We start from the raw sequence: 26,956 nt of genomic DNA, 5'->3' as shown, positions 1-26,956 counted from the left end.
ACACCATAACCATGTAAGCATATCATTCTACTGTACTGCTCCACTTTGTAAGAACTGTATAAAATGTCAGGGCGCGCTTAACAGTAATGCCTCTGAATTTTTTATGCGAAAACTCCGAAGCTCCGAATTGTTTCTAACTTAACTATGTCAGTGGATGAGAAACGGTGTGCTGTTATCGGGTTCCGAAATCGAAGATATCGTTCACACATGGAGCACCGTCTCTTTCATCATGACAATGGCAGACCACACACGAACGTTGCGACATCTGCAACAGTGTGACGCGTTGGGTTCCCCGTTATCGATCATCCTCCATACAGCCCCGACTTGGCCCCATCTGATTTTCATCTGATTCTAGAACTTAAAGAACACCTTCGACGACTTCCCTTTGATGGTAATGAAGCGGTGCAAGCAGAGGCGAGGTTCTGCCTCTGTCAGAAAAGTAGGACTTTCTACACGGACAGTATCAAGAAACTTTTCTCTCGTTGGGAGAAATATGCTCCTCGCCAGGATGACAGTGTTCAGAAATAAATTTGTAGAAATGAAGAATAAAGACGTAGAATGTTGATAAAAATGATTCACCTAGAACTTAGAACTAATTAAACCTAACTAACCTAAGGACATCTCACACATCCATGCCCGAGGTAGGATTCGAACCTGCGACCGTACCGGTCGCGCGGTTCCAGACTGTAGCGTCTAGAACCGCTCGACCACCCCGGCCGGCGAATGTTGATAATATTTTTTTAAAATTTAAACAGCTTTAAGAGTTGTCACGTACAAAGTTCGGAAACACTGCTTTTCAGTACAGCGTGTACTCGTACAAAGAAAGCTATCACGAATGGTCACAGGTTTGTATGACCCAGAGGACAGTTGCCAATCTGAACTGGCAGTCACTTGAAATAGACGCCAACTGTCCCGCGAAAGCTCGCCGGGATGGCCGAGCGGTTCTAGGCGCTACAGTCTGGAACCGCGCGACCGCTACGGTCGCAGGTTCGAATCCTGCCTCTGGCATGAATGTGTGTGATGTCCTTAGGTTAGTTAGGTTTTTAGTAATTCTAAGTTCTAGGGGACTGATGACCTCAGAAGTTAAGTCCCATAGTGCTCAGAGCCATTTGAACCATTTTTGTCCCGCGGGAGTCTGTGTACAAAATTTCGAGTTTCAGAATAAAGTGAGAAACCTAGGAATACACTTCACTCTCGTATGCAGCGTTTTCATAGAGGCCGCAGAGACGAGATCACACAAATTAGAACGCTCATAGAGCCATTAAAGTAGTCACTCTTCCCGCACTCCATTCGAGAACGAAAGAAGAAAACTAGATCGTCGTACAGGAACTGAAGGCCCAAGAGATGTCATCCTCTGGTATGCGGCGTCATGCGGATGCGGTATGGAGTGGCATGTTGTCAGCACCCCGCTCTGCCGGCTGTTTTGGCTTCTTTCTGGACCTTCGTGCTGCTACTTGTCAATGAAATAGATCCTAGTTGCCATCAAGAGACTGAGCGCACCCCGTACGTTGGCAGTAACCAGGTATCGATCCCGGGTCCTCCACATGACAGCCATCTACGCTGACAATTCAGCAACGGAGGCAGATAATGGAACAAGAAGATACCCTAACATGTGGTACAGTGGGAACCACTCTCTGCCATGCACTTCACAGTTGCTTGTATACACGTAAAACTAGAGCGATACGAGCGCGGAGATTGTTTGCAGTTCAAGTACGCCGGATCAAGCGTTCTGGACTTTTAAATATGACACAGGATTGAGAAAAGGCTTCTCCGAGTGCTGGAGACATATTCTGTATACACTCATGTGTATTCAACACTCGGGAAAAAAACTGCAGTGCAAAACAGATATGGGCAGACTCACGACATGAGTCACCTACCTAGAACCTCAAAGTGTTTCTACCCATATCGAAATTTTCCTGCTAAGGTCACAAGGAAGTGTAACCATTGTCTTTACTTTCAATGCTGATACGACATCGTGTGTGTGTGTGTGTGTGTGTGTGTGTGTGTGTGTGTGTGATGCTTACAATTCTCTTGGACTATCACCTCTTTCCTTTTTCACAGTTAAACCCTATCAACCCAACCCACATCTCCCTCCCCCATTACCACCGCCATAAACAGCCAGTCGTTAAGAGAACGTTATGAGCACTTTCACACGGCATTTACTATGATACGTACCCGAAGTCTGTTTATTTTTTGCACTTTATGAATGCTTTCAAAAGAGCGTACGGAAAATGAAGCTGAGTTGATTTTGTAGCCACAATCTTTAGTGATGCTTCTGGAGTGTTTACAAAGGCCCATAATGCTGGTGATAACGTTACTATCGTATCGCTCTTTGCTCTGTGATAGTAAACTCGCTGAGACACCAAGCATGTAGGAAGCCTTTAAATAAGAACTCCAAATCTGTAACCCAACAGCACACGTACTGCACTGTTGCCAGATTTAATAAGACAAGAAAAAAATCATACTAAGGAATACCCAGAACCAATCACTTATGGGCTGTTATACCTTTCTAGCGACCTAAGTTTAATTCCTTGGCACTCTCTTTTCACAGTCTTAATTAATGACCTCTTACACAATTGTAATATTGAAGGTCCGGTCCTAACGCAAACGGTAAACAGCAGCGCCACACCAACGGCACACGACTATTGGAGCTTTATGTTGCTGACATGCGCAGTACGCTATGATCACTGCGTAGGCGTTCCTACTCTAGGAGTTTGGTAACAGATATTACGATATAAGCGAGATGGATGTGGGAAAAGATACGCCACCAAAAATGAAGGCGATAAATATCGCGTTGCCACAGGGAATAATAGAAGTCGAAGCTTGGGGACTTATTGTCATTAAAAGACGAACTGTCAGAAATTGAATCAATAAAATCCCTTCGAAATGACTAGGAATGCCTACGGACGTGGAAGTTTAGATAAGTAATAAACACAAAATCAGATTTTTAGCGTTATCTTGCGCGCAGGTCATATTCTTAAGTCAAGTCTCGTCTTTTCACACCAAAAATCGGGTGCAAAATTAGCAAGAAATGCAGTAAAGGAAAAAACGGAGCCATGTACGAAAACTTTACGTGAGGGATGAAAAGCAATATAACCATTTCACGACACAGCTTATCATAAATCTACAAGAGATTCACGTAAATCTCACTGCAGCGCCATCGATTGCCGCAGTGGTAAACCAACGGATCTCATTTCTCAGAGGGACAGAAAGTTCCCATCCATCCGTCGTGACGCATGTTTACTTGCAGGTTCCCGAAAAGACGGGAACTGAACACAAAAATGGTTTCCTCTCAAAAGCTGCGCCAGAATTCTGACCGATGTCGGTACTTGTATAACTGAAATGTGTTTGTTCCCAATAATGTCGATATCAACGGTCATTAATTTGTTGTCACTCCAGTGCGAAGGAAAAATTAGTGGAATGGTTCAGTTAGCGCTCAAACACATGCAGGAAGAAGAACTAATCTAGCCCCTTACACTGCCTGCCGTAGATACAACCTTGATGTTAAAGAACGTGGTGGAGCAGTGGCTAAGACACTGTACTCGCAGACTTAGATTTTCCGTGGTTTCCCTAAGTCGACTGCGGAGGATGCCGAGACGATGCCTTTGAAAAGATTACGGCCAGTTTTCTTCCCAGTCCTTCTGCAATTCGTGTTCGTGCTACGATTTCTAACGGTCGCGCCGTCGACGGCACGCTATGCCCTCTCTCTCGGTTCTCCTTCAAGCACGATAACGGTTTAGCTACATGTAAGAATGTCATTTAGGTATACACGAGTGTCGTACGTTAGAATACATTACGGCTCATTAGACTACTGACACGAGCCTCTGACATATTGCGGTTTCACATAGCTGGATGTTTCTACGGCTCCTGACACAACGACCCTGTCACCCACTGTGTTGTTTTCTTCAGGCGCTCGAATCGAACATTAATCTTAACTGTTACGGAAACAAGCGCTCGACAGTTTACGCAACAGCAGGTCCAAAGAACTTTATGTAACCGACTTCCATTCCACTCTCTTGTATTGTGTCCACGATGATAACATTGTTGTTTGCGTAATCAGCAAATAAATTCCTTGCGTTTTGATATGAAACTGTCTAGTCTGTAAAACGAATGTTTCGTACGTAGGAGACGACGTCATGAGGGTTGCCACTGTGTGTAAATAAAACAGTTTACTGCGTCAGTCACTCGTCTGTTTTGTGGGAAATTAAACAAGTTATTGACTCAATAAAATCTTTTGTTCATACTGCATCAAACTGTTGTTTTATTGACATCAGATAAGCTGCTCTCCTCTCGTAAGCTTACAAAACTGTTTATACAACATGTGCTTATCAAGCAGAACAGAGATGAAAGTGGAGAAGTTGTGATTTGAAAGGTTAGTTTGAGTGATCCTTTTATAATGGAATATCCTTTCCTAATCAGACCGGAGATCTTGCTCACTCACTCTCTTATAGGGCGCTCTACAACTAAGTGTGTAATCTAAACCACACTGCAAATTACCGGAGATCTTGCTCACTCACTCTCTTATAGGGCGCTCTACAACTAAGTGTGTAATCTAAACCACACTGCAAATTACGCTTTTAACGCAAAAAAGTACTAAAAGAATCACAGTCCTTATAAGTGTATGAAATTTCCTAATTCTGGCCAAGGATTGAACTGCATACATTTGTACTTGTAATATCATACGACCACACGGGATTCTGGGCAGGGCAGTCCAATTCAGGAACGATATTGTCCACAAATCATTGCCTCACACGGGTTGCTTAATGATAAGATGCATTGTCAAGCTTATACAGTCATCGTCTACGAACTGTTCTTCAACTGTAAACAGTACATAATGCTGTAAAATGTGTACAGATACTTCCGCACCGGGCGCTGTGACCGAACGGTTCTAGGCGCTTCACCCCGGAACCGCGAGACTGCTACGGTCGCAGGTTCGAATCCTGCCTCGGGCATGGATGTGTGTGATGTCCTTAGGTTAGTTAGGTTTAAGTAGTTCTAAGTTCTAAGGGACTAATGACCTCAGATGTTAAGTCACATGGTGCTCAGAGCTATTTGAACCATTTTTGATACTTCCGCATTTAGTATTTTCTTGAGCGGAATAAGGTTACCAGACCGTAAACACGAAACAATCCCCCATATCGTAACACCTCCTGCGTACTTCACTGCTGTCACTACACATGATGGAAGGTAACGTTCTCCTAGCATTCGCCAAACCTAACCCACTGCATCGGATTGCAATAGGGTATAGCGTGACTCATCAACGCAAAGCACTCGTTTCCGGTGCGTCCAGTGGCGTCCTCTTAGACTACCTGCTCAACCCATTCTTTTTAAACCCATACGCACAGCCGTTGCGCTAGCTGGACGGCTGATAGCAGTTTGGAGCTCACGAGTGATTGCTTCAACTGATTTCAAGCGACTTTGTACAACTACCGTCCCGTACGTTCCATTGTGTCCGTCCGTCAGTAAATGAGGTCTTTCTGGTCTTAGATTAGCTGTGTTTGCTCATTCGCGTTTTCACTTCACGTTGACGTCGACCTGGGCAGCTTTAGAAGAGGTGAAATGTCCCTGAGGGATTCGTTACTGAGCTGACATTCAGTGACCAGTTCACGTTTGAAATCACTGAGCTCTCCTGACCTACCCAGTCTGCTGTCACTGCTTCTCTACTGACAGACACCACAGTACTCCTCGGCTCGTTTTATACTGGCGGGTCCGCCTCTCGTGACATCTGGTGGTCAACTGCGCTTTATGCTGGGATGTCCGGATGCTTTTGGTTAGACAGAGCACCAGTGGAATCAACGACTCGGCAAATTTGGCCTCCGACTGAGTAACAAGAAGACAGAATAGATGGTGGGGGTATTCAAATCGATGGAACCATTGGAGTCAGAGGAGAAGACCTGAAGAAAGTGGAAAAATTCTAATATCTTAGCTCACTCGTATGCAGTGATGATGTAATTCTACCGGATGTGCGTGCCCGTGTTCACACAGCTTGGATGAAATGGCGCCGCATGCCCTAAGTCAAAGGTTTGTAGGCCTGTAGTACGCTCAGTCGCACCTTAAGGGTCGGAGTGTTGGTCAACGGTAACGAATGATGGAACTGCGAATTCTCCGATAGTCCCTTAGGCTTACCTGTCTTGACCGTGCAACAAATGTCGACGTTCGACGGCGACTTGGAGTTGCACCCATCTCAGACAAACTACGGGAAAGCAGGTTAAAATGGTGAGGACACGTCATGTGCAGTGAAGCAGACTCAGTGGCAAGAACAATTATGCACCAGGACTTAAATGGTCGGTGACCTCGTGACTGACCCAAGGCAAGATGGATGGACCGTATCAAGAAGGATATGGAATTCATCAACGCCACCTATGGAGATGCCCTTGACAGACCGAAATGGGGGCAGATATGTCAACAAGCGGACACTGCTACTGTGGGATAAACTAAGGAAGAAAGGAGACGTGTAGGTGCATTAGTATTTAAGTTCCGAGGGCGACGTGGATATTAGAAATGACGCATGAGGTCCTACTGAACAAGGAACAGGAAGGAATCGAGTCTTGTCTTTTCGAATGGGACAATTCATGCATTCCCCTTAATTAAGGGGGGACTACATGTCAGCACGTTGTAGGTGTCGCCACCGGCGCCAAGCTTGTGTGAATGCTCTGAAAAGCTAATCATTTGCATATCCCAGCATATTCTTCCTGTTGGTTAAATTTCACGTCTGTAGCACGTCATCTTCGTGGGGTCTTCGTGGGGTAGCAATTTTAATGAAGAGTAGTGTAGCTAGTAAAATGGGTGAAAGATTTCGTACGTATCGCATCATTTCATCTCACTTTAATTTCCTGGCGGTAACGCCTTAAATAAGAGTTACGTATCTTATTTTGAAAAATATACGGTAGATTTTGGTCGCAAATGTAGCAAATAAATCGATACAACTGAACTAGTTAAAGAAGAAGCGGCTTTCAAACTCAAGTAGAAAGAGCTGATAAAGAGCACAGACACATTTTCCCGTTTGCCTACACTGAAGATTTATTTTGCAAAGTATGATTTACGAGATGCTTTTCTAAACATTGAAACAGGTTTGAAGAAATGTATGACAATTCTAGTGCCTGCAGCATCTTATGAGCCCAGTTTCAGCAAATGAAAGGTGATAAGACTATACTTAAGATCGAGCATAGGCGTACCAGGCCGTCAAATTCAGTTATTTCGTCGATACAATAAGATACTGAATTTGACTTCAATGCCATAATCAATGTGTTTGCTTCGCTCCAACCAAGGAAATGGTAAATAATATCATAATAAAACATAATTCTTTGAAAAGAAAGTGTTCTCAACGAATACAGCCCTTTTTCTTTTATTTCAAATTGATCATCTGTGGTGAGCAAATGTATATGTTCTTTGTTATACGTCACACTAAAATACATTAGTTCCCATAAACAACAAGACCTTTGTTTCACAGTGCTGCACGCATAAATCCCTCGTTTGACGAATACTGAGACAGTCTAGTGCATCTCGACCGTCCCGCTAAATCATCCGGTCTCAACTCCACAGGAAGCGTCTGTGAATTACTGAAAGCGACTTCTAATCAAGCTGCGGAGCTATGGGGTATCGTCTCAGTTGTGCGACTGGATTCGTGATTTCCTGTCAGGAAGGTCGCAGTTCGTAGTAATAGACGGCAAATCATTGAGTAAAACTGAAGTGATATCAGGTGTTCCCCAGGGAAGCGTCCTGGGACCTCTACTGTTCCTGATCTATATAAATGACCTGGGTGACAATCTGAGCAGTTCTCTTAGACTGTTCGCAGATGATGCTGTAATTTACCGTCTAGTAAGGTCATCCGAAGACCAGTATCAGCTGCAAAGCGATTTAGAAAAGATTGCTGTATGGTGTGTCAGGTGGCAGTTGACGCTAAATAACGAAAAGTGTGAGATGATCCACATGAGTTCCAAAAGAAATCCGTTGGAATTCGATTACTCGATAAATAGTACAATTCTCAAGGCTGTCAATTCAACTAAGTACCTGGGTGTTAAAATTACGAACAACTTCAGTTGGAAGGACCACATAGATAATATTGTCGGGAAGGCGAGCCAAAGGTTGCGTTTCATTGGCAGGACACTTAGCAGATGCAACAAGTCCACTAAAGAGACAGCTTACACTACACTCGTTCGTCCTCTGTTAGAATATTGCTGCGCGGTGTGGGATCCTTACCAGGTGGGATTGGCGGAGGACATCGAAAGGGTGCAAAAAAGGGCAGCTCGTTTTGTATTATCGCGTTATAGGGGAGAGAGTGTGGCAGATATGGTAAGCGAGTTGGGATGGAAGTCATTACAGCATAGACGTTTTTCGTCGCGGCGAGACCTTCTTACGAAATTTCAGTCACCAACTTTCTCTTCCGAATGCGAAAATATTTTGTTGAGCCCAACCTACATAGGTAGGAATGATCATCAAAATAAAATAAGAGAAATCAGAGATCGAACAGAAAGGTTTAGGTGTTCGTTTTTCCCGCTCGCTGTTCGGGAGTGGAATAGTAGAGAGATAGTATGATTGTGGTTCGATGAACCCTCTGCCAAGCACTTAAATGTGAATTGCAGAGTAGTCATGTAGATGTAGATGTAGATGAAACGTCATAATCAACATATTCGCAATTTGGTCGCTCTGCGGGGTCCAGTCAACGACGTGTGCTTTCAACTAGTTATAGCATATGTGAAGAAACTTTTGATCTCTTTTTGTCTCTGAATAACGACTTTTTTTTCGGTGTGCGTGTTTGCTCATATGACAGGGAGTCCGCTTTATTCAAGTCGCAAAGTGCCACGGATTTTAGTTCTAGAGCTCAGACATGATCTAAGAACATCACGAAAGGTGACTGGTTATCGGAAAGTAATTTAATTAAATACTGTCGAATTTGTTCTATCTTACATAAAGATAGCTGCTGTCGGCTTATAGTAGTTATCTGCCATCCGCGATTGAATAAGTTGCTTGAAGAGTATCCTTGGTAATCCTGCAGGATACACGCAACGTGTATCAGGCCTGAGAAACGGCGTCTGCACGAAAAAGGACAAGAAAAAGCAAAGCATCTAGGCGACAAACAGATTCTACGATTAAGAGTGATTATTCTCCTTAAAGTAAACTATTACCTATGATGATGTTAGGGCTGAACATTTTCATTTGGCTTGAAAGACTGCTTCCCATTAGACGAACGTTCCTACATTTCAGCAACAATTATCATCAGTATGCGTGCTTGATGCATGACGCGAACAATGTTCTATACAAAGCATCCGTCACTTCCTTAATTTAATCTTAAGTGTATGTGCAATAGCTAAATTCTTATTATAGTACAGAAAAACAATTTACTTTGGTAAAACCTGGCTGAAACTTAGTAAGAGAATATCTCCGCCTTAGATGTTCCTTGCTAAATTAAACGGTGGCTTTTAGTCCGAATTTTCATAGCCAAACGAAAAGTGGGAAATATACAAATGCGGTGTCAAATTAGCGAGCGTAAGGTCTACTTTTGCTAATACAGGTTCATTTGCTTGAAAGCAATCAGGATAATTAATAAAAAGTTAAATTGTTGATTTGGAGGAAAATTGTTGACCGAATTTTTATAGAATTTTCATGGAGTTGGAAACGGAGTATCAAACAAGCGTTAGGCATAGTTTTCGAAAAAAATATTTAATTCTTTGAAAGTATTTAGGATAATTCAGGAAAAAGTTAACGTGATTTGAGGGAAATTGAAATCTTTCATGAACATTTGCCGCTAACGACGTCTAAAAACGGTGCTCACTTCAAGGCATAGCTATTTTGCGGGTAAAAAGTTACGCTGGTGTAATGTTTATCTAAAGGCTTCCTTCGAATCAGCTAATAAATTCAGGGCATCTGGAGAACAGAAGGCTCTAGGAAGGCAAATGAGATCTCTTCAAGGCGTTGCCTCAAAAAATTGCATTGTTATTATGTTTGACTTTCAAAATGGCTTCCTTCATATAAAGTACTAGATTTACGCCATTTCGAGAGCAGCAGACACTAGGAAGACAAATGAGGTATCAACAATTTTATCGTTTCAAGGCCTAGCTTTACTAGTCGGTCAGTTATTTTGTGTAAAACTAAGAAATAAACTACAAATAGATTGACGTCCCTTTGAATGGTTCTCGAAAGCATGTACAGCAAATAAGGTTCGATAAATGTTTTTCTAATCTATTTAGTTCTTACTTTTGATAGACAAACCACTTCACAAAACATTTGATTGATTAGTTTTTCTTTTTTTTAAATTTCTTTCTTCCTTTCTTGGTATGAGAGAAAAAGCCAGAAAAAAATTTTCACAGTTACGCCTCATAAGCTTACGTACTATGGCTTTCAACAGCTACATACGTAATTTAAAAATGATGATCACATTGTCTTTTAAAATATGCTAAACGTCCTAGATCAGAACATAATAAAATAAGTAGACACCTGACACAGATTTTGCTGTCTAGAGTTATTTGATCGACTGTGAAGTGTTTTCTTTGTCTCCTCCGCTCACGCAACAGGAGTGTCTTGCGGTGATTCTGTTCTACAAAAACCATTCAACAGCCAAGATGGCATAAAATATTTCTTTATTTAAGACAACCGGTCTCAACAGACATTTCCTGCCATCTTCAGCTCTTAAAACACTTTTTGTTGTAAAACATGTTCATTTTATCCTTAACCTCACGCACAAGATGTCAAGTGGATAAAAATCAGCAAATTATAAACAGTCTGTCATCGCTAAAATAAATAAACATAAAGCACCTTGTGCAAAAAGCTGTGTCCATTTACATATTTCTCACAGAAGCGTGTTACATCATACAAACACGGTACACAAAAGTACAACTGTTAACGTATGCTGGACATATTCTAAAGTAAACAGTGCCAATCCACTTTAACTGACGCATAGGATACAACTCACGAAAAGAGTTTTAAGACCTGAAGATGACAGCAAATGTCTGTTGAGACCGCTTGTCTTAAATACAGAAATGTTTTATGCGATCTTTGCTGCTGAATGGTTTTTTACAATTAAACAGGTTGCCCTTCAATACTCTCAAAATGAGAAAATTCAATCATAGTGTACTGTGCACGTCACCAACATCAAACAGGAATTGTCACTTCACATCAGTATAACTCTGTTTGCTTATATGTTTTGCTAAGCCAGAACCCTTACTAATACATGTACTTGCCCTATTGTCACACACTAGTAATAACAACTGTGGTTAATCGTTGCTGCTATAGATGCAAATAAATACGACTACTTTTCATCAGTAAGTACACAGTCACGTGACTTCGGATACAATGTACGTCCACAACAAAAATTCTTTTTTGCGCATTTGAATGCTCAGACCATAGGTATCTTCTTTGATTCCGTTCATCATCTCACTTATCGGTATTTGATTTTTATTTATTTAGGCTGGGATCAGCATTTAATCACACCGAATAAAATGTGTGGCAATTTGGTCTTATTGAACACTTCGTTCTGCTGAATATGAGCAACTTTGAAAGAGAGCATTATCTTTGCCATATCATCGCAGATCTTTCCTCCCGCCGAAATTTCAAAATGTAGCAACGTGGAAAATATTACAGAGGGGAACCAAGTACTCCACTCGCCGATATTTTAATATAATAAACAACTTTATATTATTAACAACTTCTTTTGATTCGAAGCCTGAAAACTCATGCAGAGGTATAACAAATATTCATGATTTAATCTTTCTATTGCAGTTCCTCTGGCTTACTTCGCAGTAGCCTGTGTTTTAGTGTTCTCACATTTGTCTTCTCTGATACTTCTGTACAACAACCTCAAAATATATCAGATTCCTTCTGCATTTTTCTCTATTTTGAATGTCTTCATCCGATATAGTCAAACATGTTTGCAAACCACTGATGCTCCGATTTCTGATCTTTATGCTACTTAAATTCTGAAAAATTTGCACTTGCACGGAATGTGAAGAACGTTTGTTTTGGATTGAGCGTGAGGGTTCCCGGATATTTCTCCTGTGTCCTTTGTAGTTTATCAATATATAACTTTGATTCTTTCTGTTTTCGCTCACAGAATTATACGAAACATTGTTATTTCTTTCTTTCTCTTCGTTGTGTTTCCCCTACTTTCAGTGTCACAATATATTAATCCATATAGCGTACATAGGCTTTTATAACTGAATTATAGTAACAATTTTAGCGTTTATTGACAATGTTTGTTTTGTTGCACGAGTCCTTGCAGATTTGGTTTGATATGACTGCATATCAAATTCAGAGAAAAAGAAAAAAGACTGGGGGGAGGGCGCACCTCCAACGAATATGAAGGTTATGTAATTTCGTGTCTTCCGGGAAAACATGAATATTAAAAAATTACGAACGTCTAATAAATGTGAGCCGTTGTCAATGTCTCCGCTCTTTTGTTCCGTTTTATTCAAACATTGTATGCTTTAGCGAAAAAAATGTCAACAAAACTAATATACAAAATTTGTGTTACACCATTTCGTATACCGCAAGGAAACAATAATATTCGATATGACAAAAGTGTATTCCCATCGTAGAAGTCAAAGGAGACAGTTCTTCCGCATTCCTTGCAAGCACGGACTTCATCCTTTTGTATACAATTTCTTTGAACACTGCTACTTTCTTCGTCTTTTTTGGTACGTCACTAGTCTCAGTTTTACCAACTTCAATTCTGTTTGATTTTGTATTTATTTCAATTTAATTTTCCGTTCATTTTGGCACGACGAGTCTGAAACCATCGCGAACAGAGCTGTGTGTAGGATGTAGGGCACTATAGAAAGTACAGACAATCTCAGTTTGACGCGTAAGGTAACTGTGCTGAATAGGCTCCGCTACAGTACGAAATTATGTGAACAGTGAGACGTTTATTCTGATGCTTTCGCATTCTCCTAATTCAATTAATTGCCATGAGTTCTATTTGTACTGCACAAAGTAAAATTTTGAACTTCCCAAATCAACAGATTTCAAGGCATTTTGAAGCCCATCGTAATTTAACCACAAATTTTCACTCATAATAAAAGAGCCAAGAGTATTACGTACCGCTTTTACAACCTCTCATCGTTCCGCGTTTACAACTTCTCATCTTTCGAAGAAGTTGATATTAATGAAAAAAAGTCAACGAAAGAAGGACAAAACGAATCTGAGGCTGTGTACTGATAGGTCGGTTCTATCAATGACTTTGACTAAATCTTGGGTAGTTATTGGCAATAACAGAATTAAACGCAAAACCTTGGTGATGCAGTTGCTTCTTTCTGCTGTAGATATTACGAGGTGAAAGAGGAAAACAGATGCCGATTTGCGGAAGACACTCTACATCTTCAGCCTGAATGGTACAGGATCAGAAAAGTTGCTATAACTTTTTAAACTTTCTTAGCCTATTAGCTTCTGCAGAGTGAGCAACCGAAAGGTTTAGTTAAATTTTCCATTGACTATATCTGTGATGTACTACTATGATGCCGAATGAACAAACTACATGTTATTTAATGTCAGTCGTACTTCTATGTGGCTGCAGGATGGCCATTCACATATGAGTTTACATAACAATAAAAAAATATTTCGCTTAATAGAGTAAGGAAGTATGTAAGTCTTACATAAGCTAAAAAAATTCTAAACATAAATTCTTTTGTGGAAAATGTTTCTCAGAAGAAAGTTACGTCTTCTTTCTAATTTAACTTCGCTGTTTATCAAGGACTTCATATAAACATAAATATGATCAGAGGTGTTTGTAGCATCATCATTCAGCCGTTTCTGAATTAAAATCGATGTTAATAAAATCACGAAGGTGACATTTTTCTGTTGTTTTAGTTACGGACACCGAAATTCCTTCGGACTGTAATGTACCATCTACATCGAGAGAATTTACTTACGTGATATATTCTTACAGCAAACTTCCTTTCTTAAAACCGTATTACCATAGAATATAATTTCAGACGACACTGCTGCCTAAAGGCATAAGCAGATGATGTTAACATACTTACTTGCTGCTCACCAAGATTTGCAGTGCCACGAATTGGAAAAATAGCTAAACTGAGTTGCCTAAGAGGCTCGTAAGTTTTCTCACTTTTATTTATTATTACAGTTCTGATAAATATGAATACCCTAAGATTTGGAATCTAGTCTTATTATCTCTTGATCAAACAATAAATTTATGATTAATGTGCAACGGTTTCTGTGCAATAACGATTATTCTTTCATATTTTAAAATAGAGATCATTTCAAGAAATGAGAAAATAAGTCAGAAATTGCTTTAACCATGTCATTTTTCATTGCCTTTGTTGCTCTGTGTCTATTAGGACTGATTAAAATACTCACGTTACCTGTAAAAAGAACTAATTCTGTTCAATGTGCATTAAAAACCCGTTTTCTTGTATGAGTACCAGAACGAATCTAAGACTGAACCTCGTAGAACTTCTTCAGTGGCATCTGTCCAGTTAGAAATATTTCACATGTTTCTTGCTAACTATGACGTAAACCACTTGTTAGCTACATCGGTAGTACCGCAAAACATCAATTTTGCTAACGAAGTTTGTGATTTACGTAGTCACATACTCTGGGTAGATCACGGAAAATACAGACAAATCTAATTTTGTGATTTAAAGCTGGTAAAATCTGATGAGCGATTGTGTGAATGGGATTATATGTTGAACACTGAATGGTCAACCAGAGTTAAAAGCTGAAGTTCGGGAGAAGTCGAATGCTTATCGCCATGAAGTCGGCGCTGATGGAAGCGTTGGAACTGACAGAAACGGGAAGAGCGTGAGCCCGCTCTGTGACTCTCCCCAAAGGAATGAGCAACTGTAAACAGCCGCCGTGCGCAGTCACTGACCTGGGTATGCTGGTTCGACGGTCGATTTCCTGGAATGTCCTCTGCAACCTGCAGCTCCATGCGTCACTGCACTGCTCACCGCTGCGGCCGGTGAAAGCATCCAGAGCTGACGTCACTCTATGCGTTAGCTCGTTCAGCGCTCGAGCCTCCACCATGCCTGTAATCAAAAATCAAGATTTTATTTTCACACTATTTCCAATAATGCAGTATGGCGCATACATATTCTCTGACAAAGTGTGTGGCCAGCAGTTAACTCTAGACTGGTGTGAAAACTCCTCCTCGCTGTGGTTGTCCACACCAGTCTATCCTGTGCAAGCCTGTTCACGCCTGCATAACTGCCGCAGTTTACACCTATCTGAACCTGCTTGAATACGATTCCTTGATGCCTCAGGATATGTCCTGTCAACCGATCCCTTCTTTTTGTCAAGTTGTACCCTAAATTTGTTTCTCCACAATTCGGTTCAGTACCTATTAGATCCACTCATCTAATTTTCAGCATTCTACTAAAGTACCCATGCCAAACGCTTCTGGTGTCTTCCTGTCTGCATTGTTTATCGTCAACTTTTCACTTCCATAGAAGGCTACACTCCAGACAAATATCTTCAAAAAAGACACCATAACATTAAGTTTTGTATTCGGTGTCTACATAAAAAAAATTGTTCAAATGGTTCTAAGCATTATGGGATTTAACATCTGAGGTCATCAGTCCCCTAGACTTAGAACTACTTAAACCTAACTAACCTAAGGACAACACACACATCCATGCCTGAGGCAGGATTCGAACCTGCGACCGTAGCAGGCGCGCGGTTCCGGACTGAAGTGCCTAGAACCACTCGGCCACCGCGGCCGGCTCGGTGTCAAGAAATTCATTTTTTTAACACATTTCTTGCTACTGCCAATATATGGTTTATATCGTATCTACTTCGAACACTGACAGTTATTTTGCAGCGCAGATAGCAAAACTCACTGACTACTTTCTCTGTCTCATTTCCTAATACGATTCCGTTAACATTATCTGATTTTATTCGCCTGCATTCCCTTACCTCCGTTTTACTTTTGCTGTTGTTTAGCTTATAGTATCTTTTCGAGACTCAGTCCAGTCGGTTCGTCTCCCAACCCTTTATCGGCTCACACAGAGTTATTGGGTTGGTGCATAAGTTTTTCCATAAGTTTAATAAATATAACAGATACACATAACAGAGACTGTAGTCATCAATAATATATTCTCCTCCACTATTTACAGCAGTTTCCCAACGCTGGGCTAACTTTTCGATTCTGCCATTGGTTTTTAGGTGAAGAACTCCTCCAAGTATTTTCGGAGCGCGTTTTCATCCGGAAAGGAAGTTCCTTGAAGGTTGTTCGAAAGAGCGGTGCAAGTGAAAATCTCAGGTGCGAACTGTCTTCCCATCCCATCTGATGGTAATGTTTTTTGATAGTCTAGCAGAATGGCGACGGGCGTTAACGTGGTGTAGCATCACTTCACGTACTCTTCCTAGTCCTTGCCCTTGGAATGCGTCTGCAAGACGTCTAAGCTGTTGACAGTAAATGTCAGCAGTGATGGTTACTCCTCAGAGAAGCAACTCGTAGTACCACACAGTTGCTGTTCAACCACAGGCATTACACTTCCGTGGATGCATGCAGGTCTTTCTTCGGGGAGTTGCTGTTTTGTTTGGGCTTAACCATCACTTTCTCTTCCTTGTGTTAGCATAAAGACGCCGTTTCTCGTTACCTGTAACGATACAAGATAGGAATGGTTAATGTTGTTCTCGAGCCAGTTGATGACGAGCAAGCCGTGATGCACATATTGCCATCGGCAAATTTTTGTGATTTTGGCTTATAACATGCATTACCCATACTCCCGACTGTTTAACCTTCTGTATTGCCTGCAAATCGTGTTTGCTGAGAGCAGAACTGTCTCCCACAATTATATATCTGAAAGCAAAGTGGACAAAAAGAGAGTTTGAACAACAAGATGAATTAAGACAAAGTGAAAATATCTTGGCTTCGGCAACAGAGGAGGCATTGATATCATTAATTTTTTATGTGGTATATGCTTAGGAATAATGTAAATTAAGTGACAACGGCATTAGAGGAAGAACTTTGTTCCTATGAAGTTTTAAAATGGTGGGGTCGTGTTGTATTGCATTTAAATTTGTAAACTGGAGTAACTTGTCGGGATTTTTTTTTTTTTTTTTACGATTAACCGCTCCAGAAAATTCATACGAAGTTGGCCGACTGTTACAAGGTGTCTTCTACTTTATTTTCAAGAGTTAAAAATTGGGCGCCTAAATTGAAACGCAGCCATACACCATTTGAAAATGAGCCACCTAGAGGACATACTAGAAGTATAACGGCATATGAGAATGAGCGCAAAATGTCAATAGAATAACGGCGATTAAAGGTATATGAAATAGTTGACGTGTTAGGAGGCTGAGAAGGGAGAGCACCCATGAGGAATGTTTTAAAGGATAGGGACATTTAACATAGATCTGCTTGGATTCATGAGAATGCTACAACAAATTTCTCGGCAATATTTAAAGCTGATTAGAGAATCCAATCGATTTTCGTGCTGAAGTGTCACTGTAGGCTAACGTGAGACGTATCTCTTCACGCCAGAAAATAATCAACAATCTAGGTATTGGGTGGAAGCAAGTGCCTACACAAAATAGAACAGAATCGACTTCGTCTGCCGAAAAGGTTATGATCGATATTTTCTTGGATGTACAAACATGATTCTTCTTGTTAATCAGCTTGGAAAACGTAAAACAATATCAGGTGCAAACGATGCAAGTCTTCTGCGCGATTCTAGGCGTTTCAGTCCGGAAACCGCGCTCCTGCCGCGGTCGCAGATTCGAATCCTGCCTCGGGCATGGATGTGGGTGATGTCCTCAGGTTAGTTAGGTTTAAGTAGTTCTAAGTCTAGGGGACTGATAGCCTCAGATGTTAAGTCCCATAGTGCTTAAGGTCATTCTTTTTCTTCTGGGAGAAATACGATGGAGAGTCAAGAATTTTGAATTATCATCTCGAAAAACTCAAGCTTCGACCACGAACTTGGAGCTCGTTCTTCTACGCGTGTTCTTTCTTCAGTAGGAAGCACTACACCATCATAAGATACAGTGGCAGTGTGACGCAGACTCTTGCATTGTGAGCAGTACAAGTCTGAATGACGAAGAAGAACGTGGCACAGCATACCTCAGTGAAGAACAGATTATCGCAGGAGAAGTGCTGTTGGAAGACCGTCTTATCGCAATGGACCAGTTTTCAGCATCTTGCACGCCGGCTTCTGCGACTACCCACGCACGTTCAAAGGCCCATCGGAACAAAAACAGTAGCAGAAATGTTGCAGCCGTGCCAAACCATTCCAGATGACTTCGTTAAGCCCGTTTCAGATGACTTTCTGGTCAAAATCGACTACTTAAAGTGCGTAAAGTGCGTACGCCTTTTGCGCCTGCGTGGAAATGAGCAACAAACCACGACGCGAGTGTGTGCAGGGCTTCAACGATCTTTAGATATTGCCGAGTGTGGAGCTCTAAATTTCCGATTACACTACACACTGCGCATGCACAGAAGCAGGAACTTTGGCAGCTTCTGCTGCAATCGAAATTTAACCTATTCTGTTTGTGGTACGAAGGACGGTCACAGGTCCTGTGGCTGTTTGCACAAAAAGAGACAGCTAGTGGTCTATCGTCACAATCCTTTACAATGAATGGGAATGACAGAAGAGAGGTAAAAGAATTCTCAATTCGCGTAACAGACGGGCACTGCTTATTTGCTACGAAACGACATTATAGTACCACGGAGAAAGACTTGAAACTTTTAAATGACAATGATAGAGCAAAAAATTAGAATGATCTACAAACGAGATTCATTGTTCTGCACATCATGGAACACTTTGTGCTAAAGTTGGAGGTGTGGAGAATTTGAAGAAATTGTTCTGAACATCAAGAAGGACTTTGTGCTAAATTTGCAGGTATGGAGCATTGAAAAAAATCAATGATGCAAATAGTAAAATTTTCTAAATTCGCAACGTTTATTCCATTTACAGCTGCAACCGGTTTTAATGGAAATGAATGAAGAGTATGGATATTTCATATATTACGTAGGTTAAGTGAAGGTGCATGCCTGTAACGTTTTTCGATTCAAATATCGCTACTGTTGAATTTATGAAGGAAAAAGGAGCGCAGAAACGAAAATTAGAACATCCGGAATGGATTGCAGACTTCGCATTTTGAGTGGACTTGACTGCTCACTGCCCACAGTAAGGCACTGCTAGGTAACTTCTTTCTGGTTTGATGGGAATGCATTTAAAAAGATAATCTGATGGAGACAATCCAGTTCCCTTATTTTACTGGCGTTAAAGAAAACGTATTTGTTGTGGTCTTGTAAGAATTACAACGATACTTTTATAAAGCTTTTGAGGACACTGTCAATTTTACATCTGTTTTCAAGACTGTTTGCCGTTTCAGTTGAAAGCGCCCATGTGCATGTGCAGATGTAACTAATTGACCTGCAAAGTAAAACTAGTTTTCCCTACGAATCATTTTACGTTAGAACGGTCCAGAATATCTACATTGCTTCTCTCAGGTGGATTTTCAAGTCTCCATAATTAGGTTTCTAAAGTGCTAGAGTATTTCGATCAGCATATTTCTGTGAGAAAACTTGTTTCGATTATGAAACTAAATAAGTCACAATTACGTGACTCTGAAATTGTCTGCGTCCGTCCGCATGTCGACAGTTTGCACCAGACAAAAATTAAACTGTCTCTTCAATGCACCAAATATAATTAATTAGTACTGAACACTTATTTTGCTTGTGATCTGTGTTGTTGAGAAATGTGAAATATGGACCATGTCGGATGCAGTCCGATTGTACTGCCATTTAAATGCGGCGTGTTCACTGATTACCCCTCTTCCCCCTTCTCGGCGTGGCGGTGGGGGAAATGTGAAGCGAGGCTGAGGGCTTTGGCACACGAAACCGGTCATGACCCATGAGCCGAAATCCTGGCCACCCTTGTCTTACAAGACAGACGAAATACCTGAAAGCACGATGGAATTTACGTTCTACAGAGAAAAAATAATGGATAAACAAGAACCTAAATTGATAAATTTGCTTCAATGTAAGTTATTTGAACAGAGAAAAAGAATTATTTTATGAGAAAGGTAATTTTCGATGGTTTTGGGACTTTGCAAGAAAACGAGTCACAAAGGAGAAAACAAGTAGGCGCTATTTACTGCGTTCTAGATTTTTTTTTAATTTGTGGTTGGTTCTGCGCACTATGGGACCTAACTGCTGAGGTTATCAGTCCCCTAGATCTTAGAACTACTCAAACCTAACTAACCTAAGAACATCACACACATCCATGCCCGAGGCAGGATTCGAACCTGCGACCGGAGCGGTCGCGCGGTTCCAAATTGTTGCGCCTAGAACCGCTCGGCCACTCAGGCCGACTTTTTTAAAAAATTTGTTTGAGTGTATATACATATTCTCCAATAAATAAACGTCCATGTTGCAAAATATTTAGATAAAACTTTTCACAGTCTTTCAATTCTCTGGAGCGTAAAGAATTTACCATACGAACTTTGGCAAGAATGTCCACTACGAATTCTCCTTTGGTCACCAATAAAGTCTATTATTCTTGCTTATTCCTACATTTTGTACTGTATTTCGATTTTTTCGTAAAAAGGATAATCCCTCAAAACTACACTTCCATAATTCAGATCCCAAATTGGACAGTAAACGGATCTCATATTACACACAATTTTTGCACTTAAGTGTAAACCGAAATTACCACTCGAAACAGATGGCACTCAGTATAGGAATAAAACGCCAAGGATGCTGCAGTTCACTCACTTTCTTAAGTAATCATTTGAGACAAGAGAGACGATCGTGTAAAAGGGGCTTGAGCTGCCTCACCATTGCAGACGAGTACTGAGTGAATCACTGTGACGCCTCGAAGCCGATTTGTCAAATAGGCACTGTGCAAGCCGGTGGTGGCTCCATAATGGTGCAGGCTATTTTTGCATTAGACTGCCGTGGTATGGTGCTAACAGATAATGCTTGTAAGGAGGGAAACCGTCCCAGGAGCATACAACCAAAACCTTTTGACGAGAGAACGAGACACTGTCAAGGCGAAGAGCCGCCAGAAGCTGTCCGAAGGGGTGCTTTTGCTCCACAACAACGCCCCGGCTCTTTCTTTTTAGGTTACTGTCACATACGCTGCTTCTTTGGGTTATCGAATCGGCCACACCACCGTATTCTCCTGACGTGGCATCCAGTGACTTGTTCCTCTTTCCACTGAGTGGCAGACATTTCCAGAACGACAACGAGGTGATTTTCAAGATGGGTCATTTCCTAAACAGGCAAAATGCAGCTGTAGTTAAAACACAACAACTTCCCCTCATAGTCCTTTAAAATGGAGTTATAGCTCGGAAACGTCTTGTAATCAAACAGGAAAATATGCTCATGGACAGCTGATGAAAAAATATGTTTCAATAACGTACTCGTGTGACCAACGTCAGGGGGCGTTTTAGACACCTTTCATAATCGTGCTTTTTTAGTGACATCTACTCTCATGTAATACGTTGGACAAAATGTTCTGGGTCTAAAAATGGGCTACGTCTTTCATAATTTTATTTTATATCTAATAAACCACATAATCTTCCATTGCCAGATGATTAATAAGCTCGCTGCGGAGATTTTTAACCTTCGCGCACCTGTGATAATATTTAAATCTCAGATTAAACCAACAATATCAAATGTGTGTAAAGGTTAAAAACTGCCACATTGAGGTTAATGTGCTTCCTGTATCCTGTATACAATATCTGACCAAAAGAATCCGGACACCTTTTAGTAGATATTAACATGGGTTGTGTTCACTCTTCCTCTTGTGATTGCTTCAGATCTACTGGGGACATTTTCAGTGAGATTTTCGAATATCTGTGGAGGAATGATAGACCATTTTTCATCAAGAGCCAAAACCACAGAAGGCAGTGAATTTGGACGCTGGGGTCTTGAGCGAAGTCGACGTTCTAGCTCATCCCAAAGGCTTTCCATTGAGTTCATGTCGAGTCTCTCGACGGGCCAGTCCATTTCAGGAACGTTGTTGTGCACAAGCTACACTGGGATCATGAAAGTCTCGGTACAGTGACGATTCACACACATACAGATGGCGGTAGTACAGCGTACACGAAGTATAAAAGCACATTCCACTGGCGGAGCTGTCATTTGATCTCAGGTGGTCCACGTGAGAAGGTCCGATGTGATACGACCGCACGACGGCAATTAACAGAAAATGAGCGCGGAATGGTAGGGAGCTAGATCCATGGACATTCCATTTCGGTAATCGATAGGCAATTCAATATTCCATAATCCACAGTGTCAAGAGTACTCCAAGAATACCAAATTTCAGGCATTACCTCTCACCACGGACAACGCAGTGGCCGACGACCTTCACTTGACGACCGATAGCTCTTTTGGCTCTAAGCACTATGTGGCTTAACATCTGAGGTCATCAGTCCCCTATAACTTAGAACTACTTAAAAATGACTAACCTAAGGACATCACACACATCCATGACCGATGCAGGATTCGAACCTGCGACCGTAGCAGCAGCGCGGTTTCAGACTGAAGCGCCTAGAACCACTCGGTCACAATGGCCGGCCACAACCGATAGCAGCGGCAATTGCGCATAATTCTCAGTGCTAACAGGCAAGCAACACTGCGTGAGATAACCTTAAAAATCAGTGTGGGACGTACGACGAATCTATCCATTAGGACAGTGCGACGAAATTTGACGTCAATGGGCTATGGCAGCAGACGGCCGACGCGAAAGCCTTAGCTAACAGCACATCTCATGCAGCGCCTCTCCTGGGCTCGTGACCATATCAGTTGGACCCCAGACAATTGGAAAACGGTGGCCTGGTCAGAAGAGTCCAGACTTCAGTTGGTAAGAGCTGATGGTGGTGTTCGAATGAGGCGCAGATCCCACGTAGCCATGGACCTCAGTTGGCGAAAAGGCACTGTGCGAGCTGGTAGCGACTCCATAATGGTGTGGGCTGTGTTCACAAGGAATGGACTGCGCCTAACAGGAGGTATTAGGAGGTATCCCATGATTTTTTCCGACTCATTGTATATCCGTTAAAGTTAATGGGCCACAAAGGTTTCTGTTCTGTTTCAAAACTGGTTAGAAGTTACAAGCTGTTTGCCATGTGAAATGTCATTTCGTTTTAGGTAGCTCAGTTTATTTTGACCTAAAATACGTCTGGAACTCTACTAACAAAAAATTGTTGAGTTCCATGGAATGTATGGGTGTAGTATGTGCTCTCTACCAATCAGTGAGAAAAATTTTCAGTCAAGGGATCTGCAGTAAATTAGGGGAAATAATGGAACTGATTATTTTACAGTTCAACATGGAATATGACAGTAACTCCGTTGCACCCTGTGATATTGTTGAGTATGGTGATTACAATTGCATTTTGACATCTTACGGCAGCCAACTGAAGAGTGAGTATAGTTCGTAGATGATGATTTGAAGACAGAATCCATCATTTCGTCTTCATTTTGCTACTGTCTACCTCGGTTCTATTCTCATCAACAAGCGTACGAGCACTAATTTTTGTGCAAATGACAGCAATAACACCTCAACTTATTAGGATTCCGTGAGAACTTTACCAGTACATTTTCACTACGGTACCTGTTGTACAGTTCACTTGGTAGCCAAGTGTGTTTATCTTATGCGCTTCGGCCTTCAGCGTGCAGACAATTCTTGGAACAACATGGTTTCCCTCGGTTTTAAAAATGTAAGGGAAGTGAGTTCGGTAGCGTCTAGTTTCTCGTCTTATTCGCCGGCCGGTGTGGCCGTGCGGTTCTAGGCGCTTCAGTCTGGAACCGCGCGACCGCTACGGTACGTTCGAATCCTGCCTCGGGCATAGATGTGTGTACTGTCCTTAGGTTAGTTAGGTTTAAGTAGTTCGTCTTATTCCATTTGACATTTATAACGAAAATACTAGGCCAATAATGATATAACGCCTTGGCACTAATCGAGAACATAACACCTTTACGTCTGTGTGCGAACATATTACTGCACGTAAAACGATTTAGACATAAAACTGAAAAGTGTAGTTATCTAGCTGTAATAAAATTCTAACACAAATACGTACATCCGATGATTTTTATGCCTTACGTTTTCTGCAGAACTAAATGACACTTACTGCTTACAGCTCAGTAGTCATCTTCTTCTCATCTCAGTCATCTTCATCTTCTTCTTCGGAGTCATCATCATCAGATTCAGCAGACATATTATGAAAAACTACATGAACGATTATTTCTTATTGTGTCACAACTCTCACCAGCATAAAACCAATTGTCATTACAACGGATTTCCCACGTCGCGAGTCCAAGGAGTCACGACGAAAATCTTACTTTGCCATAAGACCACAACTAGCTATGGTATTAGCGATTAAAGCGTAACTTTTCCAAATCAAATCCCGAGCATGATAAAAATAAATGATCGTCACTTCAAACACATTAACCAAATGACAACCCCATAAGCAGTGCGCAAAAGTGCCACTCCTGAAGACGTAATATAAATGTTGCAGCATTATACCCTTGTTTGCTATAACGAGTAATCCACAGTTTACAATATGAATTCACCCTACAAACTCTGTAGGAAGACGTACATTTACAAACTCTGTAGGAAGACCTACATTTTAAAGATGGAGTCCGAAATACGTTGCCACTTCGGGTGCTTTAATTTTTATTTACATTGACTGGTATTTTGCACATACATGACATTACAATTTGAAAGTTGGCTTAAGAACAAGAAAAGTCTACATCTACATCCATACTCCGCAAGCCACCTGACGGTGTGTGGCGGAGGGTACGCTGAGTACCTCTATCGGTTCTCCCTTCTTTTCCAGTCTCGTATTGTTCGTGGAAAGAAGGATCGTCGGTATGCTTCTGTGTGGGCTCTAATCTCTCTGATTTTATCGTCATGGTCTCTTCGCGAGATATACGTAGGAGGGAGCAATATACTGCTTGACTCTTCGGTCAAGGTATGTTCCCGAAACTTTAACAAAAGCCCGTACCGAGCTACTGAGCGTCTCTCCTGCAGAGTCTTCCACTGGAGTTTATCTATCATCTCCGTAACGCTTTCGCAATTACTAAATGATCCTGTAACGAAGCGCGCTGCTCTCCGTTGGATCTTCTCTATCTCTTCTATCAACCCTATCTGGTACGGATCCGACACTGCTGAGCAGTATTCAAGCAGTGGGCGAACAAGCGTACTGTAACCTACTTCCTTTGTTTTCGGATTGCATTTCCTTAGGAATCGTCCAATGAATCTCAGTCTGGCATCTGCTTTACCGACGATCAGCTTAATATGATCATTCCATTTTAAATCACTCCTAATGCGTACTCCCAGATAATTTATGGAATTAACTGCTTCCAGTTGCTGACCGGTTATTTTGTAGCTAAATGATAAGGGATCTATCTTCCTATGTATTCGCAGCATACTACACTTGTCTACATTGAGATTCAATTGCCATTCCGTGCACCATGCGTCAATTCGCTGCAGATCCTCCTGCATTTCAGTACCATTTTCCATTGTTGCAACCTCTCGATATACCACAGCATCATCTGCAAAAAGCCTCAGTGAACTTCCGACGTCATCCACCAGGTCATTTATCTATATTGTGTATAGCAACGGTCCTATGACACTCCCCTGCGGCACACCTGAAATCACTCTTACTTCGAAAGACTTCTCTCCATTGAGAATGACATGCTGCGTTCTGTTATCTAGGAACTCCTCAATCCAATCACACAATTGGTCTGATAGTCCGTATGCTCTTACTTTGTTCATTAAACGACTGTGGCGAACTGTGTCAAACGCCTTGCGGAAGTCAAGAAACACAGCATCTACCTGTGAAACCGTGTCTATGGCCCTCTGAGTCTCGTGGACGAATAGCGCAAGCTGGGTTTCACACGACCGTCTTTTTCGAAACCCATGCTGATTCCTACAGAGTAGATCTCTAGTCTCCAGAAAAGACATTATACTCGAACATAATACGTGTTCCAAAATTCTACAACTGATCGACGTTAGAGATATAGGTCTATAGTTCTGCACATCTGTTCGACGTCCCTGCTTGAAAACGGGGGTGACCTGTGTCCTTTTCCAATCCTTTGGAACGCTTCGCTCTTCTAGAGACCTACGGCACACCGCTGCAAGAAGGGGGGCAAGTTCCTTCGCGTATTCTGTGTAAAATCGAACTGGTATCCCATCAGGCCCAGCGGCCTTTCCTCTTTTGAGCGATTTTAATTGTTTCTCTATCCCTCTGTCATCTATTTCGATATCTACCATTTTGTCAACTGTGCGACAATCTAGAGAAGGAAGTACAGTGCAGTCTTCCTCTGTGAAACAGCTTTGAAAGAAGACATTTAGTATTTCGGCCTTTAGTCTGTCATCCTGTTTCAGTACCATTTTGGTCACGAGTGTCTGGACATTTTGTTTTGATCCACCTACCGCTTTGACATAGGACCAGAATTTCTTAGGATTTTCTGCCAAGTCAGTACATAGAACTTTACTTTCGAATTCATTGAACGCCTCTCGCATAGCCCTCCTCACACTACATTTCGCTTCGCGTAATTTTTGTTTGTCTGCAAGGCTTTGGCTATGCCTATGTTTGCTGTGAAGTTCCCTTTGCTTCCGCAGCAGTTTTCTAACTCGGTTGTTGTACTACGGTGGCTCTTTTCCATCTCTTACGATCTTGCTTGGCACATACTCATCTAACGCATATTGTACGATGGTTTTGAACTTTGTGCACTGATCCTCAACACTATCTGTACTTGAGACAAAACTTTTATGTTGAGCCATCAGGTACTGTGTAATCTGCTTTTTGTCACTTTTGCTAAACAGAAAAATCTTCCTACCTTATTTAATATTTCTATTTACGGCTGAAATCATCGATGCAGTAACCGCTTTATGATCGCTGATTCCCTGTTCTGCATTAACTGATTCAAATAGTTCGGATCTGTTTGTCACCAGAAGGTCTAATATGTTATCGCCACGGGTCGGTTCTCTGTTTAACTGCTCAAGGTAGTTTTCAGATAAAGCACTTAAAAATATTTCACTGGATTCTTTGT

The 26,956-nt window shown here is 41.5% G+C and overlaps 1 protein-coding gene across 1 annotated transcript in view; it reads right to left on the bottom strand.

Annotated features, from left to right (window-relative positions):
- The window catches only part of LOC126356128 (uncharacterized), a 160,678-nt gene that overhangs the window by 62,019 nt on the left and 71,703 nt on the right, over positions 1–26,956 (bottom strand). The window contains exon 4 of the mRNA XM_050006839.1: positions 14,819–14,975. Coding sequence (XP_049862796.1) covers positions 14,819–14,975 — 157 coding nt within the window. The remainder of the gene's footprint in view (positions 1–14,818; positions 14,976–26,956) is intronic.

The sequence above is a fragment of the Schistocerca gregaria genome, chromosome 1, assembly GCF_023897955.1.
Source record: "Schistocerca gregaria isolate iqSchGreg1 chromosome 1, iqSchGreg1.2, whole genome shotgun sequence".
NCBI lineage: Eukaryota > Metazoa > Arthropoda > Insecta > Orthoptera > Acrididae > Schistocerca > Schistocerca gregaria.
This window is presented reverse-complemented; position numbering and strand designations above follow the sequence as displayed.